This window comes from Grampus griseus (assembly GCF_964374135.1).
Source record: "Grampus griseus genome assembly, chromosome: 1".
Lineage (NCBI taxonomy): Eukaryota > Metazoa > Chordata > Mammalia > Artiodactyla > Delphinidae > Grampus > Grampus griseus.
In genome coordinates, this window is record NC_139017.1 from 23,106,105 (window position 1) to 23,133,767 (window position 27,663).

The 27,663-nt window shown below is 37.7% G+C and overlaps 1 protein-coding gene across 1 annotated transcript in view; it reads right to left on the reverse strand.

Moving 5' to 3' along the window:
* Positions 1-5,816: 5,816 nt before the first annotated feature.
* LIN9 (lin-9 DREAM MuvB core complex component) overlaps positions 5,817-27,663 on the reverse strand; it is a gene marked incomplete at its 5' end in the record, with an annotated part of 108,639 nt that continues 86,792 nt past the window's right edge. Inside the window, 4 exons of the mRNA XM_082647395.1 lie at positions 5,817-6,088; positions 6,583-6,680; positions 6,835-7,014; positions 11,618-11,743. Of these exons, the coding sequence (XP_082503521.1) occupies positions 5,983-6,088; positions 6,583-6,680; positions 6,835-7,014; positions 11,618-11,743 (510 nt within the window). The 3' untranslated portion in view covers positions 5,817-5,982. The remainder of the gene's footprint in view (positions 6,089-6,582; positions 6,681-6,834; positions 7,015-11,617; positions 11,744-27,663) is intronic.

Genomic DNA, 27,663 nt, shown 5'->3' on the forward strand with positions numbered 1-27,663 from the left:
TAGGGTCACCCATCCACGATATATATATGCCTCTGTCTCAAAGCCACTCCTTTCAGTTTTAGAACCAAATGAATAACCTGTCTCTTTCAAAACACTCTAGAGCTCCCTCCTTCTGAAGGCTGTAACTTTTTCTAATCCTCATTTTGTACCTGTTACTTCAATCACTGCAGCATTACCCTTAGCACTTGTTATTGTACTTCTGTGCAACTTCAGTTTATTATTATTAAATGTTTTCCACAAATGTTTCATTGTAATTCTATTTAAATGAGTTCTGTCCTTTAGATAGCACTTAGTACAGCGCTTCACTCCATAACTGCTCAGTACATATTTTGTGGTCATGAGAAACATTTCTAAAAGAAAAGTTTCTGCAAATGTAGTTTATAAAGCCAGAAATCATGGTATCAGCAGGCCACTGTGCTGAGGAATTTAACTTGGTTAAAAGTCTATCCAGCTTGTTCAAAGTTTAGTAACATGAGTCTTCTGGTTTCAGGAGATTTCTCTTTCCCAATTTATATGATAAGAATGTATGTAAATTACTAAGTTAGCCCAGGATAAATTATTGCTTCGAGGTTTTGAGGGTTTTCAAACTCCTAAGGACAAAAGGAAACTGTTTGTATATGAGGTAATCATAGGTGAGGTTTCTCTGTAAACTGTGCTTTGGAGGCAGCTCATGAGAAGCCATGGCTGGGGCCAGGACTCAGGTTTGTCTTTTGTTTTTTTTTTTTGTAATGGATTTTTGTTTTTCTTTTGGCTATGCCACGCGACTTGCAGGATGTTAGTTCCCCGAACAGGGATTGAACCCGGGCCCTTGGCAGTGAAAGTGTGGAGTCCTAACCACCGGACCGCCAGGGAATTCCCCAGGACTCAGGTCTTGATGATTCCTAGAAGAGTCAGAGCTATGCTGAATGTCTCAGAGATCATACATGCCAGCTACCCTGATATTCATAGAGGTGTTAAATGGCTTGCACTTTTCAGAGTAGCAAATCCACTATTAAAAGCAACCAGGACATGGGCTTCCCTGGTGGCGCAGTGGTTGAGAGTCCGCCTGCCGATGCGGGGGACACGCGTTCGTGCCCTGGTCCAGGAAGATCCCACATGCCGCGGAGCGGCTGGGCCCGTGAGCCATGGCCGCTGAGCCTGTGCTCCGCAACGGGAGAGGCCACAACAGAGGCCCACGTACCGCAAAAAAAAAAAAAAAAAAAAAGGCAACCAGGACATAGTTCAGGCTTTAGTAGCAGACTTGCCTTCTGAACCCTTAGAAGCTGTCTGAAACCAAAAATGAAATGATAAACATTAGCTCTTACCATTTTCAGTGCTTGTTATGTGCCAAACATCGTGCTTGGGGCCTGCCCCCAGGGTGGCCAGGAAGTCTCACAATCACAGAGCCCTTCCTTTGCATTTAGACTTGTGACAAGGCCAAATGAGATGACATAAATACATTCACAACTGAGAGACATAAAATAATTAACTTACAGTCCCCTGCTGGGGAGAGACGCCCGCTGGGGGAAGCGCAGGGCAGGGGCCCCGTCCTCCCCAAAGCTTGGGTCTGCAGCCAAGTGGGTGCGCGTCGCCTCCTGTCCGTGTCTGTTTCCCCACTTGCACCAGAAAATACTACAGTACTGCACCATCTCTGGATGGCTGAATCTGAAGATGTGGAACCACAGACAGGGAGGAACTACATATAGGAGGGATGACTGTGAAGTTACACAGGGATTTCCCATGGCAGGGAGGGTTGGCCCCTAAACGCCCTCCCCACACCATGTTCAAGGGTCAACTGTGTATCAGACTTTTCCTTTATTGTTAGCACGTTGTGCATCCAGTTGAAGACATCTTTCCTGCTCCTGGATTATAAAGGTATTTTCCTGGCTTGTCCTCCTACAGTGGCCTTTCCCGTTTAGGCTTTCAGTCCACCTGGACTTGACTTCTGAATATGGTGTGAGGTGGGGGGCAAGTCTCATTTGTCTGTCTGTCAAACTGTCCCAGCACCAGATTAACTTTTCAGTTACGTCAGCAACTAATTGCTTTATTTTAAAAGTAATAGAAAAAAAAAGTAATAGAAACACTCCTACTAAAGTTAGTGAAGTACAAACCACTTCTTTCTTATCTATAGGCAATGGGAAGATTTTTGTTTTTTTTGTTGTTAGGGAAAGAAACCATTATAAAAAAACATTGACACTACTTTATTTCACTTAAACATTCGTGTGTCAGGATATTTTTATTTCATCATAAATGATTACTTAAATCACTGGCATAAACATTCCTGAATTTTGAATCACTTTAATTATAAATACTAAATATAAATTTTAAAAAGCTAGAAAGACAATTTCAACACATTTTACATGAAAAACTTAAAACATTCGGTCTTTATTTTCTTTCCGTTCTTACTTTTCCTGGATGTTCTCAAATAAAGATAAGCAAATGACTTAAAAAAAAAACAAAACTTGCAGTCCACTAAGGATCACATTTAAAGGAAACTCGGTAATTAGCTTATTAACTTTATCATTGCATTTACGTTGTGTTATGTTCTGCTTTCCCCAGTGAAGAGTTTAGAAAATCTACAAATATTTAAATATTGCCACAATTTTTAATGTGGGATCCTCTAAGAACAGTGATTTGTACCCCTCTCAAGCTCTTAGGAGACCCTAACTGCTAAATGTATCTATTATAGGCACTATATGTTTATTCCTCACAACTGCCATACAAGGTAGGGACTATTATTGTTTTAAAGACTACGAATTTTAAGTAGTGGTTGACAAATCACACAGCTAATAAATGACGGCCTGGACACAAATCTAGGACTAACTCAGTCCACCATTTTATTCACCACCATATAATGCCTGCTGTATTGGCCTGGCCTTTTTAGTTAGGACTAATGATAACGTGACAGGTTTAAAGGCAACTCCTTAAGCAGAATTTGTACACCCAGGTGAGTACTGTCTCATCTTTCAAAGCAATCATCATGGAGGACGATACTTTTACTCCAGTGACACTAATGTTGCTTAGAGCTCTTTTGAGACTCTTATTTGTTCATTTGTTCCACAGATATTTGGTGCCTACAAAAGGTACTTTATCAGGGCCTGGAAATAAAATGGTAAGCAAAACCAGCAACGGTCCCTCCCCTCATGGACCAAAGAGGCTAGTATGGAGACAAAAGAAGAAATATAAAATTGCAAATGTGACAAAGTGCTGGAAGGAGGGGTACACGAAGACCTGTAGATGATGTGTTGTGGTCAAATAAAGCTTCCCTAAGAAAGTGATGCTGAAGCTAAGATCTGTAGGATGATCAGGAGTTACCAAGGTAAACGAAGAGGGAACACAGAGGTCACTGAGTGTGCAAAGGCCCTGTGGAGTAAGGAGCAGGATGGAGAAATTGTAGGGGAGGCTAGATCATGCCTGGCTGTGTAGGTCTTGTAAGAGACCTCTGATATTGTCCCGACAGCCGTAAGACTTCACATGGGGATAACGTGACCAGTCCTGTGTTCTAAGAGTATCGCTCTGGCTGCATCTGAGGAGAGCTGAGTGGATACCGGGAGATAAGTCAGGAAATGACTGCTGTGTTCCAGGCTAGTGATGATGGCAGCTTGGCTAAGAGTACTGGTGATAGTGTAGATGGAGAGAAGTGCATGAATTCAAGGGAAAAAAATTTTTAATTGGCAAGTTTTTTGTAGATTCTCAACGGTAGCAAGTGAATCTGATTTTAGGAACTAACAGTAATTCAGAACCAAATCTGCGTTAACACCTGATGTGCTTGCTTGCTCACTCAATCTGGCTTTGATAGTTTTCTTTGGAGCTCCAAAAATGTGTTAGGCAGTGGCAGCATCATTTAAATGAATGTACAGCTGACCCCAAATGACTACTTTGAATTATATAGATTTCTTCTTCCTTACATAAAAATAAAATTCAAATATATTCTTAGGCACAGTTCTTGCCATCAACACATGATGGCACTGAAAGACACGGACAATGCTTAATTAAATATGTGCAAAATCATATATAATTTATTTTATTATTTTTTTAACATCTTTATTGGAGTATAATTGCTTTACGATGACGAGGTATAATTTAAGTGTGACAAGTTAGCCTTAAGAAATGTAAAAGAAAAAATGTAAAAAATGCTGACCTAAGTCTAGGCAGAATATATTAAAAAATAAACCCTTGGGCTTCCCTGGTGGCGCAGTGGCTGAGAGTCTGCCTGCCGATGCAGGGGACACGGGTTCGTGCCCCGGTCCGGGAAGATCCCACGTGCCGCAGAGCGGCTGGGCCCGTAAGCCATGGCCGCTGAGCCTGTGCGTCCGGAGCCTGTGCTCCGCAACGGGAGAGGCCACAACGGTGGGAGGCCCGTGTACCGCAAAAAAATAAAAATAAAAATAAAAATAAACCCTTCTCTAGGTCTATATAGTAAGCCAAGTAACTTACTTGCTTAGTGTTTTCCACAGTGATGGGAAAAAAAACCCTAATGATATTTTAATTCAAAATGACTTGGTAATTAATCTGTACCGTTTTTCCTAAAAATATAATTTAGTGGAAATGATAATTTTTAAAAACTTTTTAAATGGAATACTTATCAACTTGTATTAATTAAATGAAAATGTAGATCATATTAATTTTCATAGATCAATTTATTTAGAATTACAAATATTAAGAATAAAAGATTTATGCATTTCTTAATTAACATAACAGTTTAGCTAAATATAAACTCTGCACTAAAGTTCTGCAGTGGCACAATACCAACAAAGAATATGGAAGCATTTTTAAACTATACAAAAATTTCAAATGGAAAATAATCTTGTTTCAGTTTTATTATACATTAACATATAAAAAGTCTCATTTTATGAGACATCTAAAAGAATCAAAGCCACTTCTACAGCTATATCTTAAACCCCAAATCTGAAAACAATTCATTTTATTTTGACTTTATAATATTCTATATTAAAACAGAGAAAATTCCAAATACACACTTTTTACAAGATTAACATCTTAGGCAGGGTTTTCCTTAAAAAACCAAAAACCAAAAAAGCCCACAACCAAATACAAACCTTTTTCTCCTCTTCCTAGCACTGGCTATTATATTTGTTTTCCTTATAAAATCTTTTTACTTTAAAAATTGTGTAACTGTTGGATTTTAACCAGTAATCTGGTTCAAGAGTTGTGCAAATAAACAAAAAATATGAAAATAGTGTGTTATCAGTCTTTTTCTTTTAAAAAATAAATCCCATAACAACAGCACATCTTCCCCTGAATTGACGGGAAGAGACATGCCAAATCCATTTGCTGAAATTAAGCATCTTGCAGTAATGTTTCTTTCCTGCTCCTTCATTTTCTTTCAACAGACAAACAACAAAGGTTTCTTTTATAAATTATGATAAATTAAAATATTTATTATTATAAAATGATCTATAGAACCATGTCACATTGCAAGTATATTATCATATATACTTGTAAAGTCCATATTTCCCACCTATATTCCAGTGGCTTCCTAAAAATGAGGACTTCCCATATCTCATGATGTTATCTTTTGAAGACTAGGTGGTGATCAACTAAATGAACTGGAGTTGTAATTTTCTAGATGGAATTTCCACATTGCCATGCATAATGCACAAAAAGACCATGTTTCTTCACGTTCTCCATTGCAGTAGTTGTCTGCATGGGTTGGGTTGAATTCATGCACGTTAAAAAGATGGTCAACATATTCTTCCATGAAATTATATTATGTTCAGACATTTTCAGTTTAAAAGTACTTGCTAATAAACATATGTAACATAAGCAGTGCTACTGCAGCTGAATAATAAAAGAAAAATAAATATAATGCTGGTCAGCAATGCTGGTTTAAGAAGCAGTACAGTATATTAAAATGCCTTATTTGGAGATTTAAATTTCCCTTGTTTTCCAGCAGTTAGGTTATTTGGTGTTGGAAGCCTATATAAAGGAAGAGAACTTCTCAAAAACAATGTCCTATGCAGTTGGAATAATTAAATCTTCTATTCAGTCTCTGTTGGTGTTATTTGCTGCAAAGGCATGTAAGTTTCCCATCTGGCTCAGGCCACTCTGAATATGTGCAACATGAATTTCTACATTATTCTGAAAGCAACTAAAGAAAGAAGAAACATGGTTAACTACATTATCTCACAAAATGAAGAAAAACAATTTTTAAAAAAGGTAGAGCTGAATTGCTGTTAGGAAATAGCTAAGATAATGACCCCAGGTAAGTAAGAAATCTTCCCTTTACATTAGCCATAATTCTACTTCAGTAGTAATTGAAAAAGTATATTTGAAAGAAGCAAAGAAGCCACAGGAGTACTGGAAAGAGAGGACGAATCTCTCTTTGGGGAAGACTTCTAAGTTGAAATCCATGCTAAACCCAAACCTAAATATTATATGTCTTCTGATTCCTTTGTATAAAAAAATCCGTCTGAAAATTCTACTCTGTCAATAGACTGGATATAACCGAAAAGCTCGTTTACAATTTATTTCAAGGATAAAAATCATATGAATACTTCATAAATATGTAAAAGTCTTAAAGCTTATACTGGAAATCACTATGAATTTAATATAAAAATAATTAGAATACATCTAATGAATTACCTGATATTAGAAGCATCTATTGTACTCTTGATATCATTTAATGAATCTGTAAGTGATTTAAATTCAAAGGAATTCAGGTCTCCTCCTTCTGCCAGACACTAAAGGAAAAAATATTTCAAAATTTAATTGAATTATAGTTTAGATACAAACACCCTGTTTAATTTTTTAGCAACAAATTAGCATAGTTTGTTTAGGTGTCAAAGTTAAGAAAATATTCTTAATATTTTCTCCGAAAAGTTCTCCGAAATTTACCTTAATTTGTAATAAAATAGCTGTAAGCCTGGAGATTAAGTCTGTCAGATTTTCATTTTCAACACAGGGCTGTCCTGTAGAGGAATTTGCATGCCGAACAATTTCCTGTGCTTCTTCCTCACACCTTCGTCTCATATCTGTCGGCTGATCTGCAGGCTGGAGCCCTTGGTCTGGAGCAAGCTGAATACAGATGATTAAAACATAAAATGTACATTCATAAGGCCATGATAATTTCTGTGTGTTTGCGCCCTGTTTTCAGGTTAAGATTTTTATAAATCTAGCATTTATAACAAAAATGATGCTCACTCTTACCTTAGAGGTTTTTTCTCCTCTATTTTTTTTCTGATTTGTTTTATATTTTTGGTAACTTTTAATTTTGAGATACTTTAAAACTTCTAAAAAAGAATAGAACAAAAAACTCTTGATAACCTTTTACCCAGATTCACTAACTGCTTATGGTTTACTGTTTGACTTAACATTTGATCTTTCTCTGTCTGTATATAATTTTTTTTCTCTTAACTATTTGAGAATAAGTTGCAAACACTGTGCCTCTTTACCCCTAAATACTCCAGTTTGTATTTCCTAAGTCCAAGGATATTCTCTTACATAATCACAGTGCAGTGATCACAATCAGGAATTTAGCACTATTTATAACGCCATTTTCTAACAGTCTATATTCAGACTTCATCAACTGTCCCAACACATAGCTCGTTTTCCCCCTGAAAACGTTTGGTTGTCCTGTTTCTCTAGACTTCTTTACTCTGGAACAGTTCCTCGGTCTTTCATGACCTTGATATTTTTGAACAGCACCAGCCAATTATTTTGCATAATATCCCTCAGTGTGGGTCCGTCTGTTTCCTTTTGATTAGACTAAGGTTATACACCTTTGGCAGGAACACCACGAAAGTGATGTTGAGTTCTTGTCAGTGCATGGTGATCAGGAGGCGCATGATGTTTATCTGTGCCACTACTGCTGCTGTTATCTCTGGTCACCTCGGTTAAGGTAGCCATGTGCCTCCTAATCATCCCAGAGAGCTTCCTTGGTCATTCTTGGAGCAGCACACTGCTCCACCATGGGACGTGCCATAAGTTTAGCCAACTCCCTATGTATGGGCATTTAGGTTTTTTCTAATATTTTGCGATTATCAGTAACACTGCAGTGAAGAACCTTGTCTTCTAACACTTAAAAGTTTTTTTTAAATTGAAGTATACATAAACATATAAAAGGATACAAATCCTAAAGTGTATGGGTTAATGAATTTTCACAGATCAAACATGAGAAATCAGCATCGAGATTAAAATGGAACATCACCAGCCCCTCAGAGACCAACTGTCATCTTCCAGTATAATACTCCAGGGGTAACCACCATCCCGACTTCTAGTATTGTATGTTGGCTTTTGCTGGCTTTTGACTTTTACATAAATGGAATCATGCATTATATATTCTTTTGTGTCTGACTTTATCTGTTCAATATTTACATATGAACAAATATGTTCACATATGTGTGAGTTCATCCATAGTGTTGTGAGTAGTTGAGTTCATTCATTCATTTTTTTTTCTAAGATTTTTTTTTGATGTGAACTATTTTTTTAAAGAAGTCTTTATTGAGTCTGTTACAGTATTGCTTTTGTTTTATGTTTTGGTTTTTTGGCTGCAAGGCACGTGGGATCTTAGCTCCCTGACCAGGGGTCGAACCTGCACCCCCTGCACTGGAAGGCAAAGTCTTAACCACTGGACCGCCAGGGAAGTCCCAGAGTTCATTCATTCTTATTGCTGAGAATTCCATTGTATATTATATGTCAGTTTACTGATTCATTCTAGTATTGATGGGTATTTGGGTAATTACTAATTTCTGGCTATAATGAACAGTGATGCTATGTATATTCTAGTGTATATCTTTTGGTAAATACACGTCCACATATATTTGGTATATATTTAGAAGTAGACTTGCTTGTTCTTATTTTAAAATCAATATTGTACTTCCGTAAGAACTTTGTGAAAATTAAATCATTTTACTCCATTAGGAAATGAGCCTATCACATATGGCCTTGCGTACATAATGAGATACAAAAAGACTAGTGAGCAATCCACTTCTGCATGTTTTGTTGTATGTTATCTTGGACTGCTTGGTTTGCACCTCTTGTGGATGGTTGCTAGTCCATGGGGAGAACTCTATTTGCTAGGACACACATATTGCTAGTAGGTAAATGACAATTACCCGGAAAATAAAAATAAATGATAATGGATGGCTAAAGGAATGAGCAAAATATACTCAGAGTTTAGATACAGGTAATCACAGTTCATTTCCCTCAGTTCTATTCAAGTGGATTGATAACATCACCAATGGCAGATCTTTGGGACTTATCTATGAGGCTAGTGTCATAAAAAACTATTTAAGAATCTGATATCACAAATAGAGACGGCTTTAAATAAACCCATGCACTTATGGTCAATTAATTTACAACAAAGAGGCAAGAATATACAATTGAGAAAAGGCAGTCTCTTCAATAAATGGTGCTGGGAAAAATGGACAGCTACATGTAAAATAACGAAATTAGAACATTCTCTAACACCATATACAAAAATAAACTCAAAATGAATTAAAGACCTAAATGTAAGACCAGATACTATAAAACTCCTAGAGGAAAACATAGGCAGAACACTCTTTGACATAAATTGCAGCAATATTTTTTTGGATCCTCCTACAGTAATGGAAACAAAAGCAAAATAAACAAATGGGACCTAATTAAACTTAAGAGCTTTTGCACAGCAAAAGAAACTAAATAAAACAAAAAGACAACCTACTGAATGGGAGAAAATATTTGCAAACAATGCAACCAACAAGGGATTAATTTCCAAAATATACAAACAGCTTATACAGCTCAATATCAAAAAGCAAACAACCCAATAAAAACATGGGCAGAAGATCTAAAGAGACAATTTCTCCAAAGACGACATTCAGGTGGCCAACAGGAACATGAAAAGATGCTCCATATTTCTATTTATTAGAGAAATGCAAATCAAAACTACAATGAGGTATCACCTCACACTGGTCAGAATGGCCATCATCAAAAATTCTATAAATAGTAAGTGCTGGAGCGGGTGTGGAGAAAGGGGTACCCTCAGACACTGTTGGTGAGAATATAAATTGGTACAGCTAGTATGGAGAATGGTATGGAGGTTCCTTAAAAAACTAAAAATAGAGTTACCATTTTGATCCAGCAATCCCACTCCTGGGCATATATCCAGAAAAGATGAAAACTCTAATTCAAAAAGATACATGCACCCCAATGTTCACAGCAGCACTATTTACAACAGCCAAGACATGGAAACAACCTAAATGTCCATCAGCAGATGAATGGATAAAGAAGATGTGGTATAATATAAGAAAAAAACAAAACAGAACAAAACAAGAAGATGTGGTACATACATACAATGGAATATAACTCAGCCATAAAAAAGAATGCAATAATGCCATTTGCAGCAACATGGATGGACCTAGAGATAATCATAAGTGAAGTAAGTCAGACAGATAAAGACAAAGATCATATGATATCACTTAAACATGGAATCTAAAAAAATGATACCAAAAAAAGATTTAAAAATGATATAAATAAACTTATTTACAAAACAGAAACAGACTCACAGACACAGAAAAGGGGACATATAAAGGGTTACCAAAGGGTTTCCCAAGGGGTGGGGGAAGGATAAATTAGGAATTTGGGATTAATAGATATACATTACCATATATAAAACAGATAAACAGTAAGGACCTACTGTATAGCACAGGGAACTACAGTCAATATCTTGTAATAACCTATAATGGAAAAGAATCTGAAAAAGAATATATATAATTATATATATAATATATATATAAAATTCAGATACATATATATATATATATGTATCTGAATTACTTTGCTGTACACCTGAAACATTGTAAATCAACTATACTTGAAAAAAAAAATAAGAGTGGCTTTATTGGAAATATACAGCCTCTAAGAAAGCAAATGCAGGAGCACACTAAACTCATCACAATCATCTAATTCTTACCTTTCAGTAAGAAACTCAAATTTTAGGTGAACCTGTTGAACCACCTTCATATATGTAATTATATGTGCATGATAATGATAACAATAATGATAATTCACAAATAACCCTATAATCTATGTGACTGAACTTCAAGAATCTATAGTTCAATGTAAAGTTTATTTTTTTAATTTTTATTTATTTTTTAAATTGTTTTGGCCACGCCGCATGGCTTGCGGGATCTTAGTTCCCTGACCAGGGATTGAACCTGGGCCCTCGGCAGTGAAAACACGGAGTTTGAACCAGGGAATTCCCAAATATAAAGTTTAAAAAGGAACAAACAAAATTATATACACAGCATAATCATAACTTTGTGAGAAAAAGCATGTATGGTAAAAAAAAAAAAAATTAGGAGGAAGTAAACCAAAATATAGTCTTTGGGGTAGTGGAATTAAAAGAAATTATTTTTCTGGATGTTTCTAAATTTCAGGAGAGCTATAATATAATCATTTGTAATTCAAACAAACAGAAAACCAACAGAATTGATAGCTCACTGTGTATAAAGCACTCTTCAATACTGATGCTGTAAGGAATAGAAATATATATAAAATATGGTTCTGCTACAGGATCTTGGCTTAATTTGGATTTTCTAAAATGTGATGTAACAGTATTAAGCTTCAGATAAGAGTGGAAAAAAAAAAGAAAGACTGGAGGTCACAATCCCCTCAAGGGAAATTCATACAAATTACCTACCTCATAGCAGTACTGTTGAACTTTATGTAAAACTTTGTTTAGGTCCTTGTTCAGTTGTTCAAGCTCTAGAACAATTGTTGCATATCTCCGCTGAAATTCAATGCCAATGGGCATGGAATATGATTTCTGAGAAGAAAAAAAAAAGTCAGATTTTGATAAATTTTTTAACAATGTGATTTCAATTTCTAACAGGACATTGGACTTACTCAAAATAGACTAAAAGTAATTAAAACAGTCTGTACTCAATGTTATACTTCTTAAATGTGATAATGGTATTATTGCTATTTAGGAGATGGTTCTTAGGAGTGTCATGATGCCTGTCATTTACTCTTTTTTTTTAAAAATATATTTATTTATTTATTTTTGGCTGCGTTGGGTCCTTGTTGCTGTGCGCGGGCTTTCTCTAATTGCGGCGAGCAGGGGCTACTCTTTGTTGTGGTGCGCGGGCTTCTCACTGCAGTGGCTTCTCTTGTTGCGGAGCATGGGCTCTAGGCGTGCAGGCTTCAGTAGTTGTGGCATGCAGGCTCAGTAGTTGTGGCACATGGGCTTAGCTGCCCCGCGGCATGTGGGATCTTCCCAGACCAGGGATCAAATCCGTGTCCCCTGCATTGGCAGGTGGATTCTTAACCACTGCGCCACCACGGAAGTCCCTGTCATTTACCTTTTAAAAAACAGAGATCTTGTGTGTGTGTGTGTGTGTGTGTGTGTGTGTGTGTGTGTGTGTGTGTGTGTGTGTGTGTGTGTGTGTCTATATATATATATATATATATATATAGAGAGAGAGAGAGAGAGAGAGAGAGAGTGTGCATGAGAGAGATTAAATGAAGCAAAATTGTTGAATCTATATATATGTTATATAAATCTTTCAACTTTTTAATAACTTTATCATTTTTAAAAATAAAAAGTTGGTAAAAAATTATATATATTCATTTGAACTGTTCTAGTTACTAAATCTCAATTGATTCTCCACCTGGAATCAATTCAATATAGCACAATGGATAAAAGCATGGGTGCTAGAATCAGATTATATGTTCAAATTCCAACTCCATTATGTACTAGCTGTGTGACCTTAAGCAAGTTCCTTAATTTCTCTGTGCCCCTGTTTCCTCATCTTCAAAATGGGGATACAAGAACATCTACCTAATGAGATTATGGTAAAGATTAAATGAAATAATATATGCCAGTATATTGCCTTCCACATAGAAAATGTTCAGTAAATATTAACTCTTATCATCACTGCTATCATTTCATATTTGCTTCCTACCAGTAAGTGTAAATGGACTTGGATTCCATTTCCTTTCCTCTCTTCATAACACCTCCAATAAACTACACTATCCATTCTGCTCCAGCTACAAATGCTGCAATGAGACGTCTTCAGTCAAGCCAAGTTTAACCACACTTCTTTTTTCAGAGGATTTCTGAGAAAGCAGATCATCACGTACCAGGGAAACAAGTACAGTTAAGAAGGGAAAAGTATACCTAGACTGATAGGGATAAATTACTTACACTAGCACTAAATCACAGTATTGTAATTGTTTAAGCTAACAGAAACCTTAGAGATCATCTTGTTCAGCCTTGTCATTTTACAGATGAGAAAACTGAAGTCCAGGAAAGTTAAATGCTTTGCTTAACAGCACACACTATTAATAATGTACCAGGCACTGTTCTAGTGTTTAACAGAATCTCACTGAATCCTTACAACCATCCCATGAGAAGGGTACTATAATTATTCCCATTTTACATATGGAGGAATCTGACGTCCATGTACCACAGCCAATAAGTGGTAAGCACACTGGATCTGAAGCTAGACTGCATCAGTCAGAATTCCTCCGGCACTTCTCTAAGAGGTGGGTCAAAAAGGATCTTGCTGTGATTTATGTCAGTGTTCTGCCTATGTTTTCCTCTAATAGTTTGATAGTTTCTGGCCTTACATTTAGGGCTTTAATCCATATTGAGCTTATTTTTGTGTATGGTGTTAGGGAGTGATCTAATCTCATACTTTTACATGTAGCTGTCTAGTTTTCCCAGCACCACTTATTGAAGAGGCTGTCCTTTCTCCACTGTATATTCCTGCCTCCTTTATCAAAGATAAGGTGACCATATGTGCGTGGGTTTATCTCTGGGCTTTCTATCCTGTTCCATTGATCTATATTTCTGTTTTTGTGCCAGTACCACTGTCTTGATTACTGTAGCTTTGCAGTATAGAAGTGGAAATAAAAACAAAGATAAACAAATGGGACCTAATGAAACTTAAAAGCTTTTGCACAGCAAAGGAAACCATAAACAAGACCAAAAGACAACCCTCAGAATGGGAGAAAATATTTGAAAATGAAGCAACTGACAAAGGATTAATCTCCAAAATTTACAAGCAGCTCATGCAGCTCAATAACAAAAAACCAAACAACCGAATCCAAACATGGGCAGAAGACCTAAACAGACATTTCTCCAAAGAAGATATACAGATTGCCAACAAATACATGAAAGAATGCTCAACATCATTAATCATTAGAGAAATGCAAATCAAAACTACAATGAGAGGGCTTCCCTGGTGGTGCAGTGGTTGAGAGTCCACCTGCCGATGCAGGGGAAACGGGTTTGTGCCCTATTCTGGGAAGATCCCACATGCCGCGGAGCGGCTAGGCCCGTGAGCCATGGCCGCTGAGCCTGTGCGTCCGGAGCCTGTGCTCTGCAACGGGAGAGGCCACGACAGTGAGAGGCCTGCGTACCGCAAAATAAATAAATAAACTACAATGAGATATCATCTCACACCAGTCAGAATGGCCATCATCAAAAAATCTAGAAACAATAAATGCTGGAGAGGATGTGGAGAAAAGGGAACACTATTGCACTGCTGGTGGGGATGTGAATTGGTTACAGCCACTATGGAGAACAGTATGGAGGTTCCTAAAAAACTACAAATAGAACTACCATACGACCCAGCAACCCCACTACTGGGCATATACCCTGAGAAAACCATAATTCAAAAAGACTAATGTACCACAATGTTCACTGCAGCTCTATTTACAATAGCCAGGAGATGGAAGCAACCTAAGTGTCCATCATTGGATGAATGCATAAAGAAGATGTGGCACATATATACAATGGAATATTACTCAGCCATAAAAAGAAACGAAATTGAGTTATTTGTAGTGAGGTGGATGGATGTAGAGACTTTCATACAGAGTGAACTAAGTCAGAAAGAGAAAGACAAATATCGTATGCTAACACATATATATGGAATCTAAGAAAAAAAAATGTCATGAAGAACCTAGGGGTAAGACAGGAATAAAGACACAGACCTACTAGAGAATGGACTTGAGGATATGGGGGGGGAAGGGTAAGCTGTGACAAAGTGAGAGAGTGGCATGGACATATATACACTACCAAACATAAAATAGATAGCTAGTGGGAAGCAGCCGTATAGCACAGGGAGATCAGCTCGGTGCTTTGTGACCACCTAGAGGGGTGGGATAGGGAGGGTGGGAGGGAGGGAGACACAAGAGGGAAGAGATATGGGAACATATGTATAACTGATTCACTTTGTTATAAAGCAGAAACTAACACAGCATTGTAAAGCAATTATACTCCAATAAAGATGTTAAAAAAAAAAAAAAAAACAATTCCTCCGCCACTGGGTCTGATGCAGTGAAAGAGGAAGGGAAAGAATGTCAGAAGGAGATTAGGGAAGGGATAAGTCATTTAAAAAATTAATTATTTTGGGGGCTTCCCCGGTGGTGCAGTGGTTGGGAGTCCGCCTGCCGATGCAGGGGACACGGGTTCGTGCCCCGGTCCAGGAAGATCCCACATGCCGCGGAGTGGCTGGGCCCGTGACCCATGGCCGCTGAGCCTGCGCGTTTGGAGCCTGTGCTCCGCGACAGGAGAGGCCACAACAGTGAGAGGCCCGCGTACCACAAAATAAATAAATAAATAAATAAATAAATTTTTTATTTTGTAATTATTTTTTAAGCTGAGGTACAACTGACATACAACATTCTATTAGTTTCATGTGTACAACATAACGATTCTATATTTGTATATATTGCAAAATGATCACTACAATAAGTCAGTTAGCATCCATCACCAGTTACAGAATTTTTTTCTTGTGATGAGAACTTTTAAGATTTACTCTCTTAGCAACTTTCTAATGTGTAGTACAGTATTATTAATAGTTTGGTCTGCAGCTTTCCAGTCACTTTCTCAAGGCATTTTATACACATATATGTATAGCTTTTTTTTGTTTTTTTTTTTTCTGTTTTTGTTTTTGTTTTATGGTACGCGGGCCTCTCACTGTTGTGGCCTCTCCCGTTGTGGAGCACAGGCTCTGGACGCGCAGGCTCAGCGGCCATGGCTCACGGGCCCAGCCGCTCCGTAGCATGTGGGATCTTCCGAGACCGGGGCAAGAACTCGTGTCCCCTGCATCGGCGGGCAGACTCTCAACTGCTGCACCACCAGGGAAGCCCTGTATAGCTTTTTATAAAAATGAGATCCTACTATAAATATTATTCCACAATTTGTCCAATTACTTAATGTGTCTTAGAGAGCTTTCCATGTTGATATAGACAGATCTAGCTTGTTGCTTTTAAGAACTACATAGTGTGGGACTTCCCTGGTGGTGCAGTGGTTAAGAGTCCGTCTGCCAATGCATGGGACACGGGTTCGAGCCCTGGTCCAGGAAGATCCCACATGCCATGGAGCAACTAAGCCCGTGTGCCACAACTACTGAGCCTGTGCTCTAGAGCCCGCGAACCGCAACTACCGAACCCGCATGTCACAACTACTGCAGCCTGCGTGCCTAGAGCCTGTGCTCACAACAAAGAGAAGCCACCGCAATGGGAAGCCCGCACACTGCAACAAAGAGTAGCCTCTGTTCGCTGCAACTAGAGAAAGCCCGTGCATAGCAACGAAGACCCAACACAGCCAAAAAATAAATAAATAAATTTATTAAAAAAAAAAAAAAAAAGAACTACATAGTGCTCCAGAAGAATGGCTGTCCCATGATTTATTTAATCACTCCTGTTTAGATGGACATATTGTTTCTACCTTTTTTTTTTTTTTGCTATTACAAGCAATGCTGCAATAAACATTCTTGTATGCACACCTTTGTGCATATACACATGAATGTTCATTTGCAATAACTAAAAACAGTAAACAATCCAAATGTCCATTGACAGATGGATAAACAAATTGTGCTACAGCCATACAAAGAGATACTACTTAGCAATAAAAAGGAACAATATTGTGCGAACTTTGAAACGTGCAACCAAGAGGGTGAATCAAAACTCATTATACTGATTGAAAAGAGCCAGGCAAAAAAAGAGTACATACTGTATGATTCCATTTATATAAAATTCTAGAAAATACAAATGAATTTATAATGATAGAAATTAGATCAGTAGTTGCTGGAGCCTGAAGTAGAGGGAGGGATGGATTACAAAGGGCTTAGGAAATTTCGTGGGGGGAAGGGAGAACATAGAAATATTTGTTATCTAGCTTGTGGTGATGGTTTCATGGACGCATATGTCTATGTATACACACACAAATATATCCCATCAAATTGTACATTTTAAACAGGTATAGTTTATTGTACATCAGTGATACCTCAACAAAATGATAATGGGAAAAAGCTACCCAGATCAAACAACAGAACATTGCTAGCACCCCAGAAGCCCTCCATGTGTCACCTTACAATCAATTCTCTTTCATCTCTCTCCAAAGTAACCATTATCCTGACATCAAACATTATAGTTGAGTTTTTGAACTTTATATAAAATACAATCATACAATATATGCAGTCTTTTGTTACTGGCTTCTTTCGGTTAACATTAAGTTTGTGACATTCATCCACACTGTTGTGTATATCTGTAGTTAGTTCATTCATTGCTGTATATTATACCTTTGTAGAAATATGATATATTCACCCATTCTACTGTTCTATTTGTTGTTGGGCATTTGGCCTGCTTCTAGGTTTCGGCCAATGTGAACAGTGCAGCTATGACATTTTGTACTTTGTTCAATTTTAGTAGATAGATCTAAATAGTTTCCCAAAGTGATGGAATAAGAAAGTTCTGGCTGCTTCATATCTTCACCAATCTTTAATACTGTAGTCTTTGAATATTAGCCACTTCAGAGGGTGTGAGTGGTATCTCACTGTGGTATTAATCTGCATTTCTCTGATTACTACTGAGGTTACTACTTTTCAAAAAATTTTTTGCTAATTTGAATATCCTCTTTTTAAAAATATCTGTTCAATTTTCTTTCCTGTCTTCTATTGGGCTGCATATATTTTTCTTATTGACTTAGAGTTCTTTATATATTCTGGATACAAGCTTTTTATCAATTATATGTGCTGTAAATATTTTCTTCCATTTTGTGGCTTGCCTTTTCTTGTAGTTGTATCTTTTGATGAACAAAGGTTTTTAATTTTAATGTAGTTCAATTTATCAATCTTTTCTTTTACGGTTATTGTTTTCTATATTTTATTTATTTCATTAAAAAAATTCTTATCCCAAGGTCTTAAAAATATTCCCCTATATTACCTCTAGAAGCTTTATAGTTTTGCCTTTCACATTTAGATCTAAAATGCCAGTCGTCTGGCTATGTTATGAGATTTACCCCCTCCCCATACTGATAATCAACTGATCCAGCACCATTATTTCAAAGGCCTTTCTTTCTTCACTGTTCTGCAGAACCACCTTTGTCATAGATCAAGTGTCTGTACACGTGCAAGTCTATTACTGGGCTCTGTATTCTGTTCCATGGTCTTTTTGCCCATGTTGTGCCAGTAGCACACAGTCTTCAATAACTCTAGTTTTGTAATAAGTCTTGATATCCAAGAGTAAGTCATCCTACCTTATCGCAGTTCCACATAAATTTTAGAATCAGCTTGTCAATTTGAATGCACTTACACACACACACACACACACACACACACACACACACACACACAGGTGGGATTTTGATTGAGATTACATTCAATCTATGGATAAATTTGGTGGAAATTGACCCCTTTACAAAAGATAGTGTCTGAAATCATGAATATGAATATCTCGCTTTTTATTTAGGTCTTCTTTAATTTCTCTCAACATTTAATAGTCTTCTATATAGAAGTTTAATATATCTTACGCTATATTTATATCAAGGTATGTAGTTTTAAATGGTATTTTTGAAATTTCATTTTATAACTGCTTATTGCTGATATATAGAAACACAACTGCTTAAATAAAAAAACTGACCTTGAATGTAGCAACTTTGCTAAACTCACTTATTAATTCTAATAATTTATCTACAGATTCTTTTACATTTTCTAGGTACACAACCACATTATCTGTGGATAAAATGGTTTTATTTCTTCCTTTCCAATCTTTATAGCTCTTACGTCATTTTCTTGCTTTGTTACACTGGCTAGGCCCTCCTGTGTACTACTGAATAAAACTGCGATAGTAGGCCTCCTTATCTCATTCCCAATCTTAAAGAGAAGGTTTTAACACTCACTAATAAGTATGATATTGGGAATTCCCTGGTGGTGCAGTGGTTAAGAATCTGCCTGCTAATGCAGGGGACACGGGTTCGAGCCCTGGTCCGGGAAGATCCCACGCGCTGCAGAGCAACTAAGCCCATGCACCACAACTTCTGAGCCTGTGCTCTAGAGCTTGCGAGCCATAACTACTGAAGCTCGCGTGCCTAGAGCCCGTGCTCCGCAACAAGAGAAGCCACCGCAACGAGAAGCCTGCACACCACAATGAAGAGTAGCCCCTGCTCGCCACAACTAGAGAAAGCCCGCGAGCAGCAACAAAGACCCAACAGCCAAACAAACAAAAACCCTGTACCTGAATGTTCATAGTCACCTTATTCATAATAGCCAGTGTGGAAGCAATCCAAATGTCCCTCAATGATGAATAAATAAATAAAATGTGGTATATCCATACAATGTAACATTATTTGGTAATAAAAAGAAGTACTGGGAATTCCCTGGTCATCCAGTGGTTAGGACTTCATGCTTCCACTGTCAGGAGCTGGGTTCGATCCCTGGTTAGAGAACTAAGATCCCACCCACAAGCTGCACAGCCAATAAAAAAAAAAAAGTACTAATACATGTGACAACATGGATGAGCCTTCAAAACATTATGCTATGTAAAAGAATACAGTCACAAATGATCACATTTACATCAAATGTCCAGAATAGGGGGACAGAAATTAGATTAGTGATTGCCTAGGTTTGGGGTGGGGGGTGGATAGAGGTGAAATGAGAAAAAAATACAGGGTTTCTTTTTTGGGATAATGAAAATGTTTTTAAATTGATTATGATGATGCCTGCACAACCTGTGAACTGAACTGTAAACTAAACACCACGGAACTGTCCCTGTACTGTAAATGGGTGAATTGTACGGTATGTGAATAATACCTCAATAAGGCTGTTATTTTAAAAATCTGCCCTTTTAAATAAGTTACTATAATTAAGCGTGGTTTCCTATCAATCCCTCCTATATAATCAGCTAATGTGCTTTAGGTCAGGGGTCCCCAACCCCCAGGCCATGGACTGGTACTGGTCCGTTGCCTGTTAGGAACCAGGCTGCACAGCAGTGGTGAGTGGCAGGCAAGCGAGCCAAGCTTCATCTGTATTTACAGCCGCTCCCTATTGCTCACATTAACGCCTGAGCTCCGCCTCCTGTCAGATCAGTGGCAGTGTTAGATTCTCATAGGAGTGCGAACCCTACTGTGAACTGTGTGCGCAAGGAATCTAGGTTGCACACTGCTTATGAGAATCTAATGCCTGATGATCCGAGGTGGAGCTGAGGTGGTGATGCCAGGGCTGGGGAGCGGCTGCAAATACAGATCATCATTAGCAGAGAGGTTTGACTGCACAGAGACCATAATAAATCAATTGCTTGCAGACTCATATCAAAACCCTATCAGTGAGTGGCAAGTGAAATCAAGCTCAGGGCTCCCATTGAGTCTGCATTATGGTGAGCTGTATAATTATTTAATTATCTATTACAATGTAATAATAATAGAAAAAGTGTACAATAAATGTAACGTGCTTGAATCATCCTGAGACCATCCCCCGCCCCCCACCCCTGGTCCAGGGAAAAACTGTCTTCCACAAAACCAGTCCCTGGTGCCAAAAAGGTTGGGGACCGCTGCTTTAGGTTGTCACATACAGGTTGAATGTGGCACACAAAATGGACTTTTTTTTTTTTTTCTTGGATGTATTCTACTTTCAGGACTAGTTAACTAGTAAGGAGATTTCTGCAGAGATGCATAATCTCAAAAATAAAAGAGGACCAACAAACATGATATGACAATTGTGACAACATATTCAGGGCAAGAAAACACCAACTTTCACAGTGGTGGATGGAGAGAGGGAAGGAGTACAGAGAACATAGTATTCAGAGTTTTCCAAAGCCACTAATACATGGTTTTAAAAATGGTTAAGACAGAACTCTCAGGGATATCCCCTTTTCCACTCTTGAATTATTATTAATGTCCATGTATGACAAGTCAAATTTCCAAAGTGGAAAAGCAATTATTAGAGACTGAGACTGCTAGTTCAATATCTAATAGTGTTGAGGCAATTCAAATCTATTTTAATAAATTCCACATGCACTATTAATTTCTATGTGGATGCTTTGTATATGTATTTTAAAAATATTTTAATAATCCAAAATAGAAAAGGCATATTGAAGTCAATAAGCTTAGACAAACTTTCACTGACTTTAACATACTACGTAATCTGGACAAGAAAAGGTAGTTCAAAGCTTTAACTCTGAATGAACTTGATAAAAACTTCTCAGGTGTATGGCTGAGAAATTTGTCCTTGTTGTATCATAAAAGTGACTAAAGTATTTTAAAATCATTTTCCTCCCTTTGCTTTACAAATTGAAAGTCTGAACATCTAATTTCATATTTTGACAACTGTGGCTGTAGTTTGCTTTTGCTGAGTAAAGTATTAAATAAACAATTAAGTTTTCCAAAATTAAAGGAGACTTTATCAGACCAATGTTCCATGTTTTAAATAAATTCCATCAGAAAATATACTGGACAAAGTAGTATGTCCAGTTCTTTGAGATGAAAAATAGTGAACTACTCAGGTCATTTTGGTAAAAACAGAACAGAAATTAGCTATCAGCTTCAAAATTAAGTTAAATTAATTAAATAAAATTAAATATTTGTTAGGGCAGAGGCTGGGTAGGGATAGGGTAGATAAAATTACTCCTAGTCAGTGCTAAAATCACTTGGGATTAACATAAATATTAAATTAGTTCAATGTCACTAACCTGATGTGTCACAGAAAATTAGGAAAAAATGTATACCAAGAAAATCTGTAATCCATAAATCTGAAAGAATTGCTATACTTCTGAAGGTTTTTTAAAATAATAGTTCTGGATATATTAAAAACAAAATCTCCTTACAATACCTGGGAGTCTTCCTTCTGCAAAGAAGGAATTAAACTAACTGAATAATCTGTATTTGTCCCTGAAATACTCTGCAAAATTCCAACTCACAAATAATATACAAAACAGAATAAATAATAGGTATGTTAAGATTAAAGGATATAACTTGATTTTTACTACCTCTACAAGGCTGTACATATATTACATCAACATAATAGAAATGGCATAGTCTCTGAAGATACTTTCCACACTTTATTTACTTTTTAAAACTAATCTCAAATCACATACCATATACCTATTTCCTTTTTGATGATTCCACTTAAACTTAAGGGTATGGTTTGTTAAACAAAGCTTATGAACAAAATAATTATCATGTTTATCGCATGTTATACAAAGGAGCTACTCTGAATAGAAATCCATCCTTCTCCACCATTTGTTTTGTTTTGTTTTTTTGCGTTACGCGGGACTCTCACTGTTGTGGCCTCTCCTGTTGCGGAGCACAGGCTCCGGACGCGCAGGCTCAGCGGCCATGGCTCACGGGCCCAGCTGCTCCGCGGCATGTGGGATCTTCCCGGACCGGGGAACGAACCCGTGTCCCCTGCATCGGCAGGCTGACTCTCAACCACTGCGCCACCAGGGAAGCTCCACCATTTGCTTTTAATGAATACAGGTATCAAATAATCCTGAACATACTTCTGATACTACTAGCAGTTAGCAACTCTTCAAAAATCAACACAATTAGCAACAGCATTCATTTTACCTGCTACCTTAAACAATTTAAATTTCAACTCTTTTGCCAAGGAAGCATGTGATTTAGGCTTTTTCTTCTTTTGGAAACAGTTTTATTCTAAAGCATTCTGATACGTCTTCCCTTGATCTTATCCTGTAAACCTGAATTCCAGGTTTATGTTTAAATGACAGTGCCTGGATATGAGAAAAAAAATAGAGTGGTACATTTTCCTCCTGTTGTCTGAAAACATAATGAGTGTACATGTTTTAAATATTTTATTAGCAATGAATGACCATATCATGTTTACTAGTTGGAATAGTTTTATTAAATGTTTGAGTGTTTTGCACTGTAATAACGAAGACAGTAAGCTGGAGATCCTCTAAAATCAATTGTTGTCTGTTTGTTCTATGGATGTCTGTGGAAGTTTCATATTTTCTTTGGACATCATTAGACCTCCTAGTTCTTGAAGTAATGTTTTAATGCTATATGAATTATGACATTTTGCTTAACACTGGTATGTTCTGTGAATCTACCATCCCAAAGGAAATATTCTATCCATATTAAATTTTCTTGTAAATCTAACTAATGGAGGAGTTTCTGGATATCTAGGTCATTCTAGCTTCCAGGCTTTATATTCTGTTTTCATAATTTGTCTGTGGAGACCATCATCATCTTCGGTGGCTCTAGACTTCAGTTATTTATTTCTGAATGTTAAACTCTCCTTGCATTCCTGGAATAAATCTATTGGCTGTGATGACGTACCTTTTTGTTTTTGTTTTGTTATTGCAGTATGCGGGCCTCTCACTGTTGTGGCCTCTCGAGTTGCGGAGCACAGGCTCCGGACGCGCAGGCTCAGTGGCCATGGCTCACGGGCCCAGCCGCTCCGTGGCATGTGGGATCTTCCCGGACCGGGGCACGAACCCGTGTCCCCTGCATCGGCAGGCGGACTCTCAACCACTGCGCCACCAGGGAAGCCCTGATGTACCTTTTTAAACATACTAACAAATTCCCATTTTTTAATATTTTGTTTAGGATTCTGTCACCTACATTCATGAATGAGATTGGCTAGTAGTTATTCTCTTTTGTCGTATCTTTGTTAAGTTCTGATATCAAATTATTCAAACATTACAAAATGAATTGGAAAAGACTCCTTGTTTTTTTCCTATTCTCTAGAAAAAGTTTTTGAAAGTTGATGGTAATGGTAAACACCTGGTTGAATTCACTGGTATGGAAGAATTCATCTGGGGTTGTAGGATCTTTGTGGTCAAGTTTTAAATTACAGATTCATTTATAAGGTAGTGATAGGCTTATTCAGACTTTCTAGTTCTTATTATATCAATGTTAGCAAGTTGTATTTTTCTAGGAATTTGTCTCCATCTCAATTTTCAAACATATTTACAGGTAGCTGTTTATAATATGTATTAGTCTGCTCAGGCTGCTATAACAGAACACCATGGACTGGGTGGCTTAAGTAACAGAAATAAATTTTTTTGTAGTTCTGAAGGCTGTAAGTTCAAGATCAAGGTGCTGGCAGGGATGGTTTCTGATGAGAACTTTCTTCCTGGCTTGTAGATGGCTGTTTTCTCATTGTGCCCTCAGATGGCCTTCCTTCTGTGCACACATGAGAAATCTCTGGTGTCTCTTCCCCTCTTCTTATAAGGACACCAGTCCTATTAATCTGAGCCCCAACCTATGGCCTCATTTAACCCAAATTACCTCCTTACAGGCCCTATCTCTAAATACAGTCATATTGGGCTTAAGGCACCAACTTCTGAATTTGGAGGGGACAAAATTCAATCACACAAAATTCAGTAACACAGTATCCTCTCAAGATCTTATTCATGTCTGTAGGTGATATTGTGATGTCCCCTCTTTCTTTCTTCCATTTTTTAAAAAAAATTAATTAATTTATTTTTGGCTGCGCTGGGTCTTCGTTGCTGTGTGCAGGCATTACTCTAGTTGTGGCGAGCGCGGGCTACTCTTCGTTGTGTTGCGCGGGCTTATCATTGTGGTGGCTTCTCTTGCTGCGGAACATGGGCTCTAGGTGCATGGGCTTCAATAGTTGTGGCTCGCGCGCTCTAGAGCACAGGCTCAGTAGTTGTGGCGCACGGGCTTAGTTGCTCTGCTGCATGTGGGATCTTCCTGGACCAGGGCTCAAACCCATGTCCCCTGCATTGGCAGGTGGATTCTTAACCACTGCAACACCAGGGAAGTCCACTCCTATTTTAGATTTGTTTTCCTTTTTCTTAAAAAAAATTTATTTATTTATTTTGGGCTGTGTTGGGTCTTTGTTGCTGCATGCGGGCTTTCTCTAGTTGCAGCAAGCGGGCTTTCTCTAGTTGCAGTGAGTGGGGGCTACTCTTCGTTGCGGTGAGCAGGCTTCTCATTGCGGTGGCTTCTCTTGTTGTGGAGCATGGGCTCTAGGCACGTGGGCTTCAGTAGTTGTGGCATGCGGGCTCAGTACTTGTGACTTGTAGGCTCTAGAGCACAGGCTCAGTAGTTGTGGCACACGGGCTTAGCTGCTCTGCGGCATGTGGGATCTTCCCAGACCAGGGATCGAACCCGTGTCCCCTGCATTGGCAGGAGAAATAACCACTGTACCACCAGGGAAGTCCCTAGGTTTGTTTTCTATTTCATTATTTTTCTCTTTGGATTTAATTTATTGTTCTTATTCTAACGTCTTGAGATAGGTGCTTAACTTACTGATTTTCCAGTCTTTCTTCAATTTAAACATGTTTTTTATTCTAAAATAGGCATGGCTGCATACCACGATTTTGATATGTAATTTTCAATACCACTAAATTAAAAACATTTTCTATTTCCTGATAATTCATTCTTTGATCTATGGTTTATTTAGCACTGCATTCTGTAATTTGCAAGCATGAGTTTTTTTCTTGGTATCCTTTTGTTATTAACTTCTAAGCTTATTTGCACTGTGATCAGAGAACTTATTCTGGAGAATTCTAATCATTTTGCAATTTGTTGAAATTTGATTTAGGACCAGCATACAATTAATTTTTTTTTTTTTTTTTGTGCTGTACGCGGGCCTCTCACTGTTGTGGCCTCTCCCGTTGTGGAGCACAGGCTCCGGACGTGCAGGCTCAGCGGCCATGGCTCATGCGCCCAGCCACTCCACGGCATGTGGGATCTTCCTGGACCGGGGCACGAACCCGCGTCCCCTGCATCGGCAGGCGGACTCTCAACCACTGCGCCACAAGGGAAGCCCTACAATTAATTTTTGTAAATATTCCATGTGGGCTTGAAAATAATAGGTATCCTGAAGTTGGCAGGTATAATTGTCTATATATGCTAATGAGATCAAGTTTGTTAACTGTGTTTTTCAAGTCTATGTTCTTTTTAAAAAATTTTTATTTATTTATTTTATTTTTGGCTATGTTGGGTCTTCGTTGCTGTGTGCGGGCTTTCTCTAGTTGTGGTGAATGGGGGTTACTCTTTGTTGTGGTGCGCAGGCTTCTCACTGTGGTGGCTTCTGTTTTTGCAGAGCACAGGCTCTAGGCACATGGGCCTCAGTAGTTGTGGCACGCAGGCTCAGTCGCTGTGGCACATGGGCTTAGTTGCTCCGCAGCATGTGACATGTAATATTCCAAGTAATATTCCATTGTGCATGTGTGCGCGCCAAGTAATATTCCATTGTGCGTGTGTGTGCGCACGCGCACGTATATGTGTACACACATACATACAGACTACATCTTCTTTATCCATTCATCTGTTGATGGACACTTAGGTTGCTTCTGTATCTTGGCTAGTGCAAATAATGCTGCTATGAACATTGGAATGCATGTATCTTTTTGAATTATTGTTTTTGTTTTCTTCGAATATATAACCAGGAGTGGAATTGCTGGATCATATGGTAGGAGTTGGGTTTTATTTTTCCTCCAGTCTGGCAATCTTTGCCTTTTATTCAGGAAATTTAGTCTACTTATACTCAATACTATTTATCAATATATTTAGACTTAAATCTACCATCTTACTATTTTCCTTCTATATGTCCCACCTGTTAGGTGTCATTTTTTTCTTTCTTTCCTTGCCTTCTCTTAGACTGAATGAACATTTTATTGTTCCATTCCCTCACCCACCTTCCCCTGATTAGTTTGGTAGTTATTCAACTTTTACTATTATTTTAATAGGTACCTTAGAGATTAAAATGTACATCCTTGATTTATCAAAGTCTATGTGTATACACACCCCTTACTCTGACCAAAAGACAACTGTTGTACTTTTAAACCTTTATATTTTAAATGCCACAAGATACTATTTTATCATTTTATATGGTGTCACTTAGACTAATCTACATATTTATCCTTTTTGTTGTTTTTCATTCCTTTTTGAAACTTCAAGTATCTTAAAAAAATAAGTTTTTCTTTCCTGCTTGAAGAAAACCTTTATTATTTTCTTAAGTATAGGTATTCTGGTAACAAATTCTATAATTTGTCTGCAAATGTCCTTATATTAACTTTACCCTTAAAGGAATTTTCACTGGATATAGAACTAGGTTGGCAGTAATTTTGTTTCTGCCCTATAAAGATGTCATTCCATTCTCTTCCATCCTCTGTGGTTTCTATGGAGAAGTCACCTGTCAAACAAATTGTTACTCTTTTGAAGGTACTTCCTCTCTTCCATTCTACTCTGGGTACTTTAAATGCTTTTCACTTTGTGTTTAGTTTTTCAGCAGTTTTACTATGATGTGTCTAGGAGTCATTACCTTTTTATTTATCCCATTAGGATTCATGGGGGTTCTTGAATTTGTGGCCTGTTGTCTTTCAACAGTTTTGGAATGTTCTCAGCTCTTAAAATATTCCTTCTGTCCCATTCTCTTCTCCTTCTGTTACTCTAGTAGACATATTAGACTCCCCACTATATCCCTTATTTATCTTATCCTCTCTTCTGAATTTTCTATCCATCTT